At 37.7% G+C, this 19603-nt stretch overlaps 1 protein-coding gene across 1 annotated transcript; it reads left to right on the forward strand.

Moving 5' to 3' along the window:
- The first annotated feature begins 660 nt into the window (after nt 1-660).
- Nucleotides 661-19518, forward strand: rgs8 (regulator of G-protein signaling 8). The gene is made up of 5 exons (XM_002937366.5): nt 661-1232; nt 10615-10722; nt 14759-14823; nt 15401-15567; nt 17046-19518. Exons 1-5 carry the CDS (start codon nt 1105-1107, stop codon nt 17226-17228), a joined length of 651 nt encoding a protein of 216 aa, XP_002937412.1. The 5' UTR covers nt 661-1104; the 3' UTR covers nt 17229-19518.
- Nucleotides 19519-19603: the final 85 nt, after the last annotated feature.

Below are 19603 nucleotides of genomic sequence, written 5' to 3' on the forward strand. Positions count from 1 at the left end.
CTGTTCTGTGCTTCATCTTTCCCTGAAGAAGAAAGAGGAATATGATAGCTGACTAGCTGAACCAGGCTCTGTGATCCAGGCGGGGTCCATATACATTGTTAACCATTGATAGAAATGCAAGTTTTAAAAAAATTGTTTTTACTTAATGTAAAGCAAAAGATTTGTAAATTCAAGTAGAACCAACAACCTAGTAACAAGACTCTATGCAAATCTTCCAATGGCAAGTCCCTCCTGTTAGCCAGTGAATTTCTGTAGGCAAATAAATGCCATGGCATCTAAAAGTTAAGGTGGCCGACTGCTGACCGCTCAATGGCCAAACTATTTGAAGCTTAGGGGAGGCATTTAAAGGAATGTGGGTGCCAACATCATATTACAGGGATAGCCCTGAAGGTGCTAGGCACTAAATTGAAAATTAAAAGTAATCCCATTAGTATTTTAACAAATTATCAGATGACTATCCTTTAAAATGAAAAATCTTCAAATGTAACAGATGTGAGCTAATACATGCTAATGCCAAGGGAGATCTGTCATTTCTATGTTTGTTCTGCTTCAGAGCCTGTGCTCGTATCACTTTAATGTCTCTGCCTTATGAACTGATTCCTTCTGACTGCTATTCCCACAGCTCTTCCCTTTCTCTCTTCTCTCTCTCTGCGTTTCCCTCATTCTCCAGGGTTTCTCCATGTAGAAAAGCTGCAGATTTCTCTCCTTGTTACACTGTTATCTCTTGATGGCAGAACAGCAATGGATTATAACTGATCTTTAAAGCTAATGCTAAACCTGTAGTCCATTACTCACTGCAGAGGCTCCTCAATGCCTCTATAAATAGGTGCAAGAGGCGGAGAGGTTATGATGCCTGAAACAGACATCATGTGACAATGAGTGTTTTGGTACCCGTGCAGCAAGGATAGTGCTATGCATCAGGCAATTGCAAGGGATGGCAGGGTTTATGACAGTGTATCCAAATAGCATTCCACACATCACTTGCATGGACTGAAGGTCTGTCTGGGGGGATTAGCAGGGCTGAGAGTGAGCTGTCACACAAACCAGGGCAGAAGGCTTGGGGGGATTAATTGTTAGGCAGGGGGTCTAGCCTTTCTGAACAATATGCATCAAAGCACCAAACTCCGCTCTCTCAGCCTCAGCTGTCCAACACGTTCAGCCAGCGAAATGGATGCAGCATTGGGGGGTCATGGAACAGGAAAACCGGCAAGACCATGTGGGTCTAATCTGGGGTAAGGATGCCAACCTTCATATCACCCCTTAAATTCCTTTGTTCTTCTTCCCAAAACCTTAAAAACCGTCACCATGTTGTCACTAGTCCATTTAATCTGCATATTCTCCTTTTACAGTCTGTGCAGAATTCCCTATGTTGTAGCCAGTTTTAAATCATTCCAGCCTTGGAAGATCAAATGTCTAAGATCAATGCAAATGATAGTGTATGCAGCTAACATTAATCACCCATCAGTTGCAGTTAACGACATGGTGTGTATCTTAATAATGATTGTAATGCTTTCTGTATTATTGCCATTTTCATTTTCCTTCATAGAAAAAAAACATTCCTATTCTTCCGTTAGGATATTTTAATTCACACTTGCATTCTGCTCACATTTGTGCTGGATAAAACATTCCTTCACCTGAGCGATGACATCAGGGCTGTTGCACACTGCATGTGTATTTATAGGCACAGGACTCAACACCCACATCTTCAGTCTATTCCATCCTTGCTTGTTTGGTTCATTAAATGAAATCTAAGAACTAGAAAAAAAAATCCCATTGCTGTTGGGGCTGATATACTAAATGAACATTGTTGGAGTGGGGCTTTTTGGGCACTGATCATTTATAGTGATTGATGGAATACATATGAATTCCTTATACAGCAGTAACATGAAAAATAAGAGGGCAAAGGGTTGCCGAGATGTTCAGAGCTGCAGGGTCTGCTCTATCAATTTCCTATTTTTCTGCACTAAAAACATATCATTGGAATCAACTGGTTATTGGAGGAATGCAGTTCTGTCTTGTTGTGTATTAGTATAGGTTTAAATATATATATATATATATATATATATATATATATATATATATATATATATATATATATATATATATATATATATGTTTATTGCTGATAACATTGACAAACAATATGCTGATGAGATGATCATTTTAGAAAATCTTTCAGAAAATATCTTCTTAATCAAGTAATAGCGTCAGTTAGATGAGATCTAATACAGTGAGACAGTGGGGGTCATTTGCACCTGGGCTGTTACCCATGGTAACCATTTAGATATTTGATTTAATTGTTCTCCTTGCAGGTGGCTCAAAAAAAAATCACTGGTTGGTTGTTATGAGTTACTGCCCAGGTGCAAATTTGCCCCATATTTATAAATGTGTGACAGATTGTCAGTTACAACTTACTTGTTGGGCTGGGTGTCTCGCAATATAATTGTGAGCAAAATGTGAGAGGCTGAAAGAATGAAACATATTCTGTTATTTGTTAGAACAGAATTCTGCAAAACCTTGCTTTAAGCTGCCTAGATCCAACCAAAATACTCATGTAGACATGAAACCATTTCATAACAGGGGTTTTAATTGCAGCATAAAAGATTTTTTATCATTGTAGTTGCTTTCAGTCAGAGCTCAAGGAGAAACATAGCTTCAAATACCACTATCAAGAATAAGTCGACATAAGCCTATGCATACTAAATAGTAGATCAGACTTGAATTTCAAGACAATTCTTCTAAAATATATTCTAAAATATATTGTATTCATAATCTGCTGCCATAGGAGCACCCATAGAAAAGTGATATATTATGCAGTCCCATATGAGGGACCTAATGGGCCTAATGCACCTCTGGCATACCACCATGTTTGCATCATCAGGAATGGGGCCTCAACTAGCTCCCACTGTTTTTAGACCACAATAAGCTTTGCACATATAGTGCATATATTAATGCAGGTTAATACTTGTTATACCTAGGACCAATTTTCCTGCCCAAAAGTGGGTTAAAGGAGAACTATACCCTAAAAATGAATATTGGTAGACATGCCATATTTTAGATGATTAGAATGAACTTATTGAACCAGCCTAAAAGTTCAACATCTCTATAGTAGTAATAATCCAGTCTTTTACAGTTGTCACTGGGGGTGACCATACTGGACATATACTGGACACTTCTGTTAGAAGTGTCTGCAACACTCACACGCTCAGTGTGCTCTGAGCAGCTGTTGAAAAGCTAGGCTTAGGGGTCGACGGAAATTATCAAGCAAAGAAAATGATGTTTGCCTGTCATATAAGCTGATCCTAACGGGCTGATGATTAAAGTCTGATGCTAATAGCACTGGTTTCAGAGCTGCCATGCAGTAATCATCTGTGTTAATAACTAAGCAGCCTTATATTGTGACATTTATATCATATATATGCAGTATATTGTCGGTCCCTAAACTCATTAACTGACAGCAGCACAGAGCATGTGCAGGGAATCAGCAGAAAAGAAGATGGGGAGCTACTGGGGCATCTTTAGAGGCACAGATCTTAATTGCTAAAGGGCTGTGGTTGCCTTGAGCTGGTACAGAAGCACAAACTAATTTACAACATTTCTAGCCTATGCCTTTAGTTAAGCTTTAGTACTTCTTTAAGAAACACAGGAGTGTGCTTAGGGATGTATTGTTCAAGTGAGGGTAGATAGATCTAATATTAAGACCTCTGGATTCTACTAAAAAATCCCCAGCCTTTTTTACCTGTGGGCCACATTCAAATGTCGAGTTGGGGAGCAACACAAGCATGAAAAATGTGTCTGCAGTGCCAAATGAGGGCTATCATTGGCTATTTGGTAGCCCCTATGTGGACTGACAGCCTACACCTGGGTTTTATTCAACCAAAAGTTGCCTCCAAGCCAGGAAATCAAAAGTAAGCAACGTCCAGGGGGTTTGTGTGCAAAATGTTGCTCACAATCCACTGGCTGGGGACAACTGATGTATAGAAACAGGCTGAAATAAAGGAACTGATAAGTAGCTAAGTACTCATAGCTAAGGTGTTATCAACTGACCTATCTCAGTTATGTCTTAACAGAGCAGTAACTCATCAGAACTAAGTGATTAGGTGTCATTATCGGAACCTGCTGCACTCAGTAGTTACCTCACAAAGGCAATGCTATAACTAAATACCCCAATGTGAACCGAAAAAGTACATTGCCAGTTCCATACCAGGAGCATCACCTACTTCATTTGTGATTTAACGGGACAGCATAACAATGTCCAACTACCAACCCTGTCATTCTGATTTAGATTTTTTCAAAGCCCTGAGACTGACTCAGTTCCCAGGTATAATGGAATGCATTTCCAACAATGTCTAATGGTAGGGTACAGAGGACAATCCTGTTGCTGTTTCTGTTTTTATTAAGTCACTTTATCAAGTACCAAATAACTGTTAAGCCCAAGTTATGTTAATATATAAAAACAAATACAGTAAACAGTACAGGTATGGGACCTGTTATCCAGAATGCTCGGGACCTGGGGTTTTCCAGATAAGGGGTCTTTCCGTAATTCGGACCTCCTACCTTAAGTCTGCTAATAAAATTATTTAAACAGTAATTAAACCCAATGGAATTGTTTTAGCTCCAACAAGGATTCATTACCGTATATCTTCTTTGGGATCAAGTACAAGGTACGGTTTTATTATTAGAGAGAAAAAAAGAAATCATTTTTAAAAATGTGAATTATTTGATTAAAATGGAGTCTATGGGAGATGGCCTTTCCATAATTCGTAACTTTCTGGATAATGGGTTTCCGCATAAGGGGTCCGATACCTGTATTAGCCTGTGCTCCCTACTTCTATTGACAAGTTTATCTCAGATGCTAAAAAGATCCATATCTGCTTTGTGAGGATGCCTTGGAAAAAAACTCGTCAATTTGCCAACAAAGTAGGGGTTAATGGAAAGAGATTATTAGATTTGAGGACCTAGCTGTGAAATCACAAATCGCCTTCTGGCACCTAGACCCTGGTCTGTGACCATCTGTGCTGAGAGCAAGCAAGGATAGTGACAGAGTTCAGCTGAGTTATTTAGCAGAATGAAAACCTACTATATAATATCTGCTTACACCATGTTTTAAATTCACTGCTAGATAAAGGGTTTCTGCCAATCCTTTCTGATGTTTTTTTAAACCACAAAGAGTTTAAAATAGATAATCCAGCTTCCAAAAAATTATTTTTGATTAATCTTTTCAGCAAAAGCTCCCTTGCTGAGAATATAAGCTTTCAGTAGCAAAATCAGTTAAAGTGATACACTCATTCGTGGCCAATCGACAGGGTACATTTATACTGTTAAATATGTGCAAATATGCCTACAGCATGGCCAGAATTATATACCCTAATTATTGGAGCTCCATTAAATAACACTTAGGCAAAAGACATTTGTTATTTACTGAATACTAAGAAATTAGGATGCGCATATGCTATTTCAAGGATAACAGAAAAGAAGAGAAATGTGGGGAAACGTCCCCATTTCTATTGACAAAGAAAGTTCTATAACACTGGCCATACACAGAAAGATTCACTTGTTTCACAAGGATTTAGTGACATGGCAGTGGGCCAGTTTGGACTGACATGATTGTAAAGCCCCAGGTCAACAATTGTTTTAAATGGGGGCCTGTGCAAACCTGTTTGCCCATGGCTCAAAGATTTGTCTTAATGGATGCCTGTAATGAACCATTAGCCATTAGGCTGAGGAACTGATAAAAAGAAGTCAAGCCAAAATCTGGAAGGTTATGAAATCTACCATTGGTACCACTGTTTCCCTGATGGTCCCCTGGAAAACAAAAAAAAATGGTGTTCTACTGTAACTTCATCCATGTATCCAGAGGTTTCAACAAGGCAATAAAGGAATTCAGTTTTCAAAAAGTTTGTCATATTTATACCCCATATTTAAACAAGAGAAACATTCTACCCCCAGCATGTGAACCAAACTTCTAGAAAGGTCCCTTGCTGCCTGTAACAATGCTGTACATATTCATCTGAGGGGGCAGGGTAGGTGTGGTTTGGGCTGGTCCCTGGTTGGGAAGAGGAGTTGAGTTAGTGGCGAGTGTGAGGCATAAAAATATGGTTAGATTATGATAATACTGACCTTCCTGATGGATTTGCTAGCTTATGAAGGCCTTTGCAATAGGCAGCTGTGTCAAGTGTTTTCCCCATATTGTTTTTGCACAGGGAAATTACAGGGTAGGCAAGATACACATAATGTGATACAATATAAAATTATGTGGAAAAATCTCAGCACAAATGAAAAGCAGTAATGTTGTTTTGGGGACATGGCACATTTTAGTCTGCTATATATTTAGTGTGTGTATCTGGACTACCACACTGTTGGCTTAAAGCTACAATCCCCAGCCAGTAGCTGATAATGTAAGCAACATGTTGCTTCAGTGGCCTCAAGTTCAACCTTTTATGCCTATATAACCTTCCTAACTGCTAGTTGATTTAGAGAAAGGCAAAACCCCTTCTGAAGCCTCTCCAATTTGGTATAGAGGGGTAGAAAATTCCTTCCTGACTCCAAGATGGCAATGGACCAGTCCCTGGATCAACTTCTTATGAACTATCTCCCATAACCCTGTATTTCCTTACTTCCTAAAAAGCCATTCAACCCCTTCTTCAAGCTATATAATGTATCAGCCAGTATGACTGGTTTAGGGAGAGAATTCCACAACTTCACTGCTCTCAATGTAAAAAGTTTCCAAATGTTTAGACGTAACCTCCTTTCTTCTAATTGGAATGGGGGCCCTTGTGTCTGCTAGAAGGACCTACTGGTAAATAAAACATTAGATAGATTATTATAAGATCTCCTTATATATTTATACATAGTTTTAATTCTATCAAATTAGCCCGATATCTCCCACCCATAGGTGGTCATATCGGGAGAAGACCTGCTCACTAGGTGACCTCACCATACGAGCAGATCTTACAATGTATGGCCACCTTTATGCACCATGTCTTGCAAGAACTACTGACTAAATTGATGATATTATTATACTTTGAAAACTTTATGGTGTTAGCTTCCTCATTGTCTATCTTTTCCTGTTATTTACAGTATTCATGAAATGCAACTTCTGTCTGACTTTTTATCCCTATTAACTTCTTTACTTCTGAATTAAACCACAAAGCTTGGTTCTTAAAGCCTCTACATTTACTTCTTAAGGGAATAAACTGAGAACAGTAACAATTTACTATAATTTAAAATGACAACCATTGGGGATAGCGGGAGAAGATCTGCTCTTTTGGCGACCTCGCCAGGCTAGCGGATCTTTATGTGTATGGCCAACTTAAGAATAAACTTACCTAAACACCAAACACCTAAAGAAAAAACAGACAATGTACTTTACTGCCCTTAATGGGCAATAAATACATCTAGAAAAGCAGAACAAAATGGCCCCTGCAGAACAATTGGCTCAACACACTGCACAATTCAGATACAAGGTCTGTTACTACAACAGATGGAACACATTCTAGCTAGATTAAAAACAACATCATAATATTAAGTCAATAGTGCCAATGCCCTATTAAAATCCAGACTCCAACAGCAATCAGCAAATAGTATTACCCCATACTTAAGAGATGTTAGAGAATTTAACTATAAAATAATTAATCCTCTTAAAGGAGAAGGAAAGGCTAATAAAGAGTTAATCTCAAGCTGCAGGCATACCTTCAGTTGTCTCAATAGTGCCCTTAAATCTCCCCATATTTCTCCCGTTCAGATGATCAGAAGCCAAACAGGAAGAAAAAATGCTGAGCTGTGTAAAGAAAGTTCCCATAATGCCTCGCTCCTGCACAGACACCCAGACCAAGTTGAACATGCTCAGTTAGTAAGACTATGAGTCAGCTTCCTGCTGATTGGGGCAGATCCACATTTCTAACGGGTGGGGGAGTGAGTTCTTAGCATTCTGGAGGGAGGGGGGAGCAGGAGAGAGAAGAGAGCGGCATATCTCTGGCACTTGAATTACAGACACAAGAAATCTTTTCACAGAGAACTCAGTTCAGCGTTTCTGTGAGTGCTTATGGCTGTATTTCCATAGACCTTTCTGATAAAGCTTACTTAGTCTTTACCTTTCTTTCTGCTTTAATATAGCTAAATTGCTAAACCCCAAAAAGAAATATTGCCAAAAAAAACTAAATTTTAGAACTACCTTCCATACCCAAGGTTCAGATGAATTTACTCAAATATACTTTACAAAGTATACCACTGAATTTTAACCCCTCATTTCATTCCATTATTCAGCATAGTGATAGAGAAGTAATGATTGCCTAGGAAAATGCTTTTGTCACATATATCCATGATATACCTATACTTACAGACACTTACAGACAATATGCCTATACTTACAACAACCAAACCTGGCAAAGATGCTTCTTTATGCCAAAGCTGCCATGGAATTATCCTAAATGTTGATATAGAATATCTTTTTTAATTTTTTTGCTCAACATATCCAATCAGCTCTCCCAACTTTGGTCCTCATAGACCAGGTGGGATTTATTAAGGGAAGGTAAGCTCTGGGTGCATCTAGGTAGTGCATCAACTTAACCCAAATGCAGTGTCAGACCAGGATACCAGGAAAACTCCCGGTTGGCCCAGGGGTCATGGGGCCCTACTGCTTCTAACCATTTGGCTTAATTCATGGTCATTCCCTATTTCTGAATGGGAACAAAAAGGAGAAAAACAGTAGATGGAAGGATAGATGCTAGAATGTATATAAAAGAGACTTGGAGAATAAAGTGGTTGAGTGAGGACAGGAGAAAAAATATTTTGGAGAGTGGGTCCATGGCCTTAGGTTTTCTGGGGGCCCCTGGGGTCCCAGTCCGACACTGCCCAAATGTTAGAAATGTTAGAAAACTATGGTGTCTTCTCTGGTCTGTTCATGGACAAGAGGAAGGTGTTTGATAGGGTTAATTAGTAATATATATCGTGTTGCATCTGATGAAGTGTCCCAGGATACAAAACGTGGTAGAAGGGAGGAGCTCAGGGACCATGGGGCATGAATTCTAGATACATCTATGATTATTTTGTGCACCAAATGCATGTGGGACTGCCAACTAATTGTATTCCATATCTGAATCCATGTTCATCCATGGCAACATCCATAAACTCCATCGGACTCATTTACCAAGGACAGGAAGGCAGGGTACAAAGTGCAAAAAATGCATGCCTTCCTTTCCTGCCTTCAGTTCCTAACATTCTCTGAACCACCTAGACACAGCACTGCAAATTCTCTGTGGGTGGTATCTCACACATACAGACCCCACAAAAGTATCCACTGCCTTAAAGGAATAAGAGGTTGTGAGCAACTTGGAAATGCCATTAATATTGCCGAACCATTAAAAATTATGGATTGCGGTAATTGATCTGCTATTAACCAAGAAATCAGTGCAACACTTGTCCTCTTGGGAATAATGGAACCAGAAACCCTTAATAATGGCACACAATTATTATTATCATATTTACTGCCCACTCACGCAATAAGATGGAAACAACTACAATGGTCATTATACAGTAAACCCAGCAAGACCAAGAGGTTTAGCAAATAAAACTACAAAAAAACTGGAAACAATGGAAGGAAAATTATTTTTTTACCTCAAATAACAATGCATTGTACCATTATCTACTTTTAAATATGTTTTTAGTATGTTTTAAGCAATAATATGGCAACTGTTTCTATTGTATTCTTAATGTATCCTTATTTCTCTGCTTTGCCCTACCATAATTCTATGTTCTCTGTTTAGAAGACTTGCATATGTATGCAAAACGTCAATAAAATTATAATGGCAAAAAACAAAACAAAAAAAAACAAACAAAATCATTTTTTAATAGTTACTGTTCAAAGTATTAGGTGAAGTATCCCAAGCCCAACACCCTGGATTTTAACACATTTATTGATGCATATGTAGATATAGTCCTAATGAACATCTTATTACACATATCAAACACATTGCTTTAAAATTCACATACATTTTATTGAACTCGGATTCTACACTTATGCGAATATAGTAAATAAGCAGAAACTTCTAACCTGATGACACTCAGTTAGTATATTTAGAAAGAGTGCAGCGTGGTTTTCTTTTGGCAGCATTAATGTGACTAGATCCCCTGGTGATGCTACAACTCCCAGCAATGGCCCCGTGGGGAGAGTATATCTCAGTTATTGCAAGTGACTAATCTCCCCAAAATGCCTTCCCGTTGTCAATAAAGTTAATTGTCGGGGTGAAGGCATTTTCAGCATTATTTTCTGAAGTCGCCCAAAGTTTTCTACGCAGGACACATCAGGCAACTTTGGAAACCAAAGTGCTGCATATGCCTTCCCTCTGACAGTTCAGTTTTGGGGAGATTAGTTGTTTGTAGTAACTGAGATTTAACCTCAGGCGACTAATCTCCCCATGTATTATCACTCTAATGCTTGTTTTATGTTGGGGGATGCTGGGAATTATAGTCCATTAACATCTCGGTATGTAGGGTTTAAAAACAGCAAGACATACGGAATGTTTTGGAATGCTTCTTTTTATTTTGAAATGTCTAAATACTGAAATGAATCCTTGTACATTTAGAAGGTAATTGGTAGTCAATATGTCTTCTCAGTAGGAGCAGAGGAATCCGGACTCACCTGAGCTGCCTTTCGCAGAAGTCTGATTCGTTCAGTGACTTCACTTCTTTACAATATGACAGTAAACACAGCCAGGCTCTGAAGTGAGTAGTATTTGTGTGTGTGTTATACAGAATGGCCCTGTGTCCTACCTACATTTAACAATAAAAACCTTATATCTGAATGACTTGAAAATGCACTTGAAATGCCTCAGAGATATCTGCTGTATCCATGTCAATGAAAATATAAAGAATACTACAGATAAGGCAAGCTTTAATTGTGCATTATGGCTTATCAGAGTGCAGCATGTGTTACAGCACAATGAACCAAATGCACCAATAAACCCTTCTTCATCGATATGTCTCCGAATGTCTTGTGTAATCTAGGTGACTACACAATACACTACACTACACAATGACAAACACTTGACATTTCAACCTTTTAAATGTTCGCAGGGAAACCAGAGCAATTCAAATGTCATGAACTTCTGGAGTTCTTTCTTATCATCTCATATAGGAATCACCCAGCCAATCACATGCTAAAACAATAATTAAAGAAAATGTGGATATTCTCAGCCGATATATGTTCCCACATGCCATTGGCTTGGTGTTTCCAGTATACATTAGAAAGTGGTTTGGAGTTGTTCCAAGTATTTACATGAGGAGATTGTGGCTCTCTCATCATTTTATTGTATCTTACAATGGGACTGATTCAATTAGATATAATAATATAATATCCTTTAACCATCTCATGTGATAAATCTGTCAGGCTTTGTGTTTTAATTGTAAAAATACCAACACCAAAGATATCTTAGATCTACCTAACAAACAAGTAGGAACAGTACACGTGTCAGAAAATGAACTGTTCTAACCTTGTATTAAAGGAACAGTAACACCAAAAAATGAAAGAGCTTTAAAGTAATAAAAATATAATGCACTGTTGCCCTGCACTGGTAAAACTGGTGTGTTTGCTACAGTAACACTACTATAATTTATATAATAAGCTGCTGTGTAGCCATGGGGGCAGCCATTCAAGCTGGAAAAAAGGAGAAAAGGCACAGGTTACATAGATGATAACAGATAAGTTCTGTAGAATACAATTGTGTTTTATCTGTTATCTGCTATATGCCTGTGCCTTTTCTCCTTTGAATGGCTGCCTCCATGGCTACATAGCAGCTTATTTATATAAATTATAGTAGACTTTCTGAAGTAAACACACAACTTTTACCAGTGCAGGGCAGCAGCACATTACATTTTAGTTACTTTTATACACTTTCATTTTTTGGTGTTACTGTTCCTTTAAAGGGATCCTGTTATTAGAATAGACTGCTGCGAGAAGTTACTGTATTTTTTAAACCCCTCAAGTTAAACACCCTGTATAGTATTGATGCAATACATTTTAATTCCATTGCTTTGAGGATTAGATTTGCAAAAATAGCTGCTTTTGCGTGTACTCCAAATGTTCTAAACTGAAGGGTGCTTAAGGGCTCTGGCACACGGGGAGATTAGTCGCCCGAGGCAAAACTCCCTGTTCGCGGGCGACTAATCTCCCCGAGTTGCCTTCCCTTCGCCGGTGGGATGGCAGGGGAAGGAAACTTGGGGAGATTAGTCGCCCGCGAACAGGGAGTTTTGCCGCGGCGTCTAATCTCCCCGTGTGCCAGAGCCCTTAAATTTCCAGTGGAGGGTCAAATCCAATCAAAGTAGATAAATTCAGCCACTGTAACAGTAATATACAGAGAAAGTGTTTTGTTTTCTTTCTCAGTATTGATTCAGAATGTGATATCTATAGGGTTGGACCTGATGTACAAATTACAGTGTTATCGATGACAGTTATAAATTAGAAGGAATATACTTTGATAGATATAGCAGAATCAAGCCCATTGAACAAAGAAATCAACCATCTTTTTGCCTGGGATTATTCTATGCAGATACAAGTATTCCATTTGGTACATTCATCATCTTACATTTAGATATTTTTTAGGTATTTAGTTAAATATATGTATATATATATTTTTTAAAGAATACTGTATTAGATGTTATATGAATAAGTAATATGAAAAAATAAAAAATATAAAAATAAAGTTATATGAAAAAGTAATATAAGTTTCAAAAATAGAGAAATATACATTTGTCTCAATGATAGATGCAGAAGAAGCAGAGAGGTCAGTGTGCTTTATCTTTATTATGAATGGGAGTTGAACGATAAAATAATTAAGGGCATTCTATCTTTAAACAGCCCCTGTTATCTTACACTGAAAGTCATATACCCAACTTGGCCATAAATAAATCAATGGTTTGTCTGGGACCAAGTACTCCGGATTCAGTACTGTGCATAAAGTTTCCCACATTCTAAGGGCTCTGGCACACGAGGAGATTTGTCGCCTGCGTTTTTTCCCCCTGTCGCTTTGGCGACAAGTCGCCACGACAATACCCACAAAGAGATTTCATGAGAGTTGAGCTCCAGGCGATCTGCTACCCATGGTACACTCAACAGTTAATCCCCCCCTCATATTTACTCAAGTCGCTCAGAAAAGGGTCTGTGTGCGATTTGAAACAGCAGGCGATTTGAAGTAGCCTCGTATGTTTTGACGCTGGCGATTTCCATTGATTTAGCATTGGCGTCTTGTCGCCAAATCGCTCTTTTAAAAATCGCCGGCGACAAATCTCCTCGTGTGCCAGAGCCCTAAATGTCTTTAGTAAATCTTGAACTCTGTTTAAGTCACCAGGGGCTGGACTCACCGGTGCTGCATTTCCCAATGGTCCGTAGATTCTTCTAGGCTAGTAAATGAGATAAGCTTTCTGTCTGATGTTTAGCCACTGATAAAGAAAATAAACCTAACTCAAAGAGATTTTTAAAAGCAAAGCATAATGAACACTCTTAATATAGACTTGTGATATGAGTACTCATAATATATTGCTCATAATAAGGACTAATGGGGAAAAAATGTTAAAAGAAACCCTGGCATGTTTTATACAACGCATCACTTCATTGTTTTTTAAAACTTAAAGGACAGTTATCCTTTTTTCAACATCAGTTCAATACATAGGGCTTGTGCTGAACATACTTAAGACAAAAGTAAGGAATATGCATTATTTCTTGCACTAAACAGGGCAAATACAGAGACTGAAATTAAAGTCAGATTGTACTAATACAAGCACAATCAAAACAAATCAGCCATCCAATAAAAAGCCCTCTGTATAAACAACTTCATGATCATTGAAACTCTAGGAAACTATGTACATCGGTAGGCTGCATGTCCAAGGGATGGGGTAGGGTCAGTTTGATGCCTGTTGTGGCAAACAACTTGGACACATGGCTTGAATTTTTCAAAATACACTGTCAAGTTATAGTCTATTCCCCATTGTTTATTGGCAGTCCACACTACAGTTTAGATGGGCCTAGAATCACCCACTGATACACAGCAGAAGGGCACAGGAAATCTTAAAGCTTCTTCAATACAGGATGTTGGTTTGTGGGACTGGAGATGCCAAGATGACAATAAGTAACATTAGAGAGGTGGCACTTAAATAAATATACAGTAAAACACGTAATAAAAAAATTAAAAATATAAAAATATAGTTATTTGAAAAAGTAATATAAGTTTCAAAAATAGAGAAATATACATTTGTCTCAATGATAGATGAAGATGAAGCAGAGAGATGATCTGCAATATTTTTGAACCTGTCAACCAGGAGGTGGTTTGAGTGACAGACTGAGAGATGAGTAGTGAGGGTTTAAAGAAAAAGACAAGTAATAAAGCTTAATAATTAAATCTAGCCTCAGTTAAATGGGCTTCACAGCCACTTATTCTACATTTAGGAATTGACTTAACAGAAAGACAAATTGATTAAAAAATGCTTATTAATCTATCATAAATACCAATTGTTATGTTACTTAGATTCCTTTTCTCTCCAAAATAGTAAATGATTATTTTATGTGAATTTCCCATCAGATAAATAAACATCACCTTATACAGCAAATATCACAGAGTGCCTCTAATTGGTCAGTTGATTGGGCGCATCTATACTGTTCCAATACACAGCCTCAAAATGTTTCTAAACAAGGAATCCATCCATTAATGTGGATTTGCACTACTTTGTTGCCCAATAGTCAGTATTGATATGAACATTTATTTTACAGACGATTAACTCCAGATGAAGCAAGACGATGGGCACGTTCTTTTGACCTTCTTCTGTCTCATAAATGTAAGTGCATGATAATTCCACAACGTAGAACTGCTTTGCATGATTGCGCATTGTAAAATTCAAGACATTAATAGGGAAAATGAACTGTATTTTTTTTGCATGTATAGCAATTTACATGGGGGAATGCATATACAAGATTATGGGGCACATTTATCAAAAACCTTGCATAATTATGCGTAAATCACAAACTAGTTAAGCACAATCAAGTAAAATCACAGAAAATAACCACAGTAATACTCCCAAATCACTGTTTTCCATGCATTTTCAAGCCAAGGTTGAAACCCAGCTCAACAGCTAATGCGAATGTGATAGTAGTTGTAGGTGCCGATTGGTGCAATTAATATCATTATTTAATCCCTCACCAACAATATATACTAATGTTGCACTTACCCTTTACTCAGTAGACGGTTAAAAAAGAAGAGAAGCTTTTATGCCCCAGCTAATTGAAGTACAATCCTTATTCTGAAGGTTGAATATTATTCTTGCTTCACTGCATGTATTTTACTACATTCGAATGCACTAAAATGTTCATTTGCATGTTTCTTTTTCAGTGTCTAACTGTAATTTTCCTCTACAGATGGCCGCACAATGTTTCGTGCCTTCCTTCAGACAGAATTTAGTGAGGAGAACCTTGAATTTTGGGTGGCTTGCGAAGAGTACCGAAAAACCCGCTCCCTCAATAAGCTTCCAGCGAAAGCTCATCACATATTCCAGGAATTTATTGATGTACAGGCTCCAAGAGAAGTAAGAATAAGGCACCAAATAGCAATTCATCTATTAGCTATAGTGAACATGTCATTTATTTTGCTTTAGTGGTCCTTGGTTAGTATGGAATGGGTAACATCATTGTCAGGCAGATAACACAAAATAAGGAGGTTCATTCTCACTGTAAATGCTGCATTTTAATTACTTCAATATAGAAAAGCTGCAAAATTTTCCCCTAGTTTTTATTGGGACAGTTATTTTATTTGGGAGGCATGACGCATGTACTGTATATATATCTGTCTAGCAGTAATATTTAATGGCATTAATAGATATATATACATTCTTTAAATGCTATCTGTATGTTTGTTAATAACTATAGGCTAACAGTATTATACCAATGATGTCCTGCTTTAAAATTATCACTCCCAAATACATTTAAAAAATCTATGTCATTTTTTTTCATGACAATTTAATTACGTCTTAGGAGGTAATGTTACTAAATATATACTGAGTTTTCATGATATTACAAACTTTACACAATGCTATCATTTGCAAATACAAATGATATTTTCTGATGATAATTTACACAAAGTAAATGAAGAGCATGGTCATTATTAGAAACAATTCTGAAGGTGGCATGGAGGTGAAACAGATGGCAAGTATGTTGTTTCCCAGTATGTAACCTTAATATTACCCACAATTCAGCTTGTTAGTGTCAGCTCTGCTTAAAGTGTGGATAACCCTGCCTGGCACATGTGCAGTAACCCTGCCTGGCTTGATAGTGTACCTTATAGCACTGCAAAGCCCTTGGCACAGCAGCCCGCACAGTGTATATTTCATGAATGTAAATATTATCTGTCATTTTACATATATTTTATGGTTTATTTTCTCATCTGGCACACAGCAACATGTGACACATTTCAGTAGTATAAAGGGTGAGGCAGTTTGTACCGGAAATCTATTTATATGTGCTTATCTGTAAATATCTATCCCAAGAGGGCCTAGCACCTTTGATTATACTTTTCTATCCAGATATTCCACTATAATGACATAGTTAGCATTTTGTTGCATATTTTTTAGAAATTAAATTAATTTTATGAGAAATATTACTGTATGTATGTATGAAGTTATGAAATAATTTTAATCTTTAAAGAATCCTTTGTTCAAGATCTAATAATCATCAACTAAAAGGTCTGCTGGTCAATCATGGTACTTTCTGGGCACCTGATCTCATCCTTTATCCTTCCATCTGCTCAAAACATAATCTTAGCAAGCTGCCCCTTGCTAAATTATAGATGCAGAATAGACATGTTGCAGAACTAAAACCAGTAATCACTTGAACTGAGTTTCTGCAAAAGGTGTAGTGATGCTCTTGTTCCCTGGAGGTCTGGCTTGGCCCCACTATGTAGCATTATCTTTAATACCCAAGGGATGGCACAATATTACTGAATTATAGACTGGGTTTTGATGAAGCTCAATGGTTTCCTTTTTAAAATTTGCTGTTGTTGTTTTCATAGGTGAATCTTGATTATCCAACTCGTGAACTGACAAAGCGCAACCTGCTGCACCCAACTTTGTCTTGTTTTGACCTTGCACAGCTGAGAATACACAGCCTAATGGAGAGAGATTCTTACCCAAGGTTTCTTCGTTCAAAAATGTACAATGACCTTCTCAGCCACACCCAGAAGAGCCCATGCTAGTGCCAAGCTAGAAATAAGAGTGAAGAAGTGGCTACAGGGACATTGTGACCTGCTGCCTGTTCCAAAAAGAACTGACTTGCACTATAATGAGAGGACAAAGACTAACTAAATATCACTGTCTATGTGTTACACACCATCCTCTGGCTTATGCTCGATTACCCATACCTCTTCAAGACCTGCTGTAAAAAACAACTGGAAAGAAAGCAGACAGAATAATAATACTAATTCATAATGTATAATATGGCAGATGTGAAGCAAAGAAAAGTATCTGGTCAATGCCAATGGGTCAAGACTGTTAGGGTATCTTACTATCTTCTTCTGCAGTTTCACCCATTGTCTGCATATGTATCACTAAGGAGCCTTAGTGCTTGAGTTTTAAGGTTGGTAAGCACATTATAACTGGCCTATATTCTATCAGTTAACAGATTGTTAGGCTTGTGGTCATGTTAAAGATCTAAGAAAGGTACTGACCATGAGGATTTAAAAGGAAGAGTTCATAGATGCATATTCAGTGGGATGTGTCAAGTGCATTATCATGATATGGACATTGTAGGCCTTGAACCAGTGCCACTATCGGTGTTCAAATTGATCCCAGAGTTGGAATGCAATTTTTATTGCCACTGCTGGGACAAGGTACATGAGTGAGTGAAGTAACGGTTGTGTTGTCACTGGGAAGCTGAATCTCTGTCTATTTTAGCCCTCACTGGTACTTCATGTGTAGGTATACAACTGCATCCTGTTGCTAAACTAAGTCCCTGTATCCTCAAAATGCTACCTTTGGGAATTATACTGTAATACCTGCTGGAATGACTTTGTCGTGTTGGATATATTTAAAGGGGTAGTTCACCTTTAAATTAACAATTATTATTATGAACACAGTGATATCCGGAGGCAGTTTGCAATCAGTCTTTTTTATGGTTCATTTTTTTATGGTGTTGCTATTATTTAGCTTACTGGTTAGCAGATCTACAGTTGAGAATTTAACCAGCTATCTGTTTGTTAGGGTCCAATGTAATCTATCAACCAGTTTTTAGAATGACCTACTGGAAGATAAATAGAAGAGCAGACAGATGCGCAATAAAAGGTAGCAATAACAATAACTCTAGCCTCATAGTTCAGTGGCTCCCAACAATTAGATTTACACGTGCATTTAGCATTTAATGTGTAAGCTGGAAAGAGGCAGAAAAAGGAGATAAATAATAATAAATAATAGCTATACAAAATACAGACCAGTTGAAAAGTTGTATCACATTTAACTGAGCGTTGGCTAGTATTCATGTTCAGATCAATATTACAAGTAGTAGTATATAAAAGGCTGGGTGTACCACAGTCCTTAGGCTTATTATTATTAGGCTGTTCCTCATGGTTTGTCTCAGAGCACTTTCTCAGGGAGAAGCACTAAGACAAATCACCTGGAACTGACTCAGAGAAAAGTGTTAGATTATCAGTGTGGATAAAACACATTCAGGCAATTATTGTCTCAAAGCACAAGTGTAATTATTTTGCAGCAATAATCACCTGCATGTGCCATAGCCATAGACTTTTTATGAGAAAATGCCAGGTAACTTCAGGCGACTTCAGAAAACGAATTGCCATGTATGTTTTGCCACTGGCACTTTATTACTAATGGGAAAGCATTTAGAAGAGGTTTGTCACCCGCCGTAGCTCAGATTTAACCGTTCTGCATTATGTTGACTAATTTGTTATTCGAAAAATGTTCCCCATACACAGAATGTGAAAACATAGCCAGGCAAGTACCTGTAGGGCAGGTGTAACTGCAGAACCCAGCTTCATGGTTACTTCATGGTCAGACAGAACCAAGGCTCCACATTGGTAAAAGGATACCAAACCACGGAGAAATCTATGGAAGTCTTTGAATATACAGGTATGGGGTCTGTTATCTTTTATCCAGAAAGCTCCAAAATATGGAAAGGCCATCTCCTACTAATAATACAAATCTTTTAGAATTTTTTTTTTTCTATGTAATAAAACAGTACTCTGTATTTGATATACTTAATCTATATGGGAGGTAGAACAATCCTACTGGATTTAATTAATATCGAAATGGTTTTTAGTAAATTTAAGGGATGGGGATTCAAATTACAGAAAGATCCCCTATCTGGAAAACTCCAGGTTCAGAGCATTCTCGATAACAGAGAACAACATCTGTACTATAACCCACGGATTACCACAGACGTTTAGGGAATTCTAGCTTGAAAAATGGACTGTGCCTGAAAGCTTGTTCCTTGATGTAATAATATTTGACAACATAATACAAAACGTGATTGAATCTGCGTTCTATGAAAGACTATTGGCAGTTCTACCAAATGAATAAGGTCAGAGGAGGCAGCAGCCCAGTGGTAAAATCAGAAAAA

This window comes from Xenopus tropicalis, chromosome 4, assembly GCF_000004195.4.
Source record: "Xenopus tropicalis strain Nigerian chromosome 4, UCB_Xtro_10.0, whole genome shotgun sequence".
Lineage (NCBI taxonomy): Eukaryota > Metazoa > Chordata > Amphibia > Anura > Pipidae > Xenopus > Xenopus tropicalis.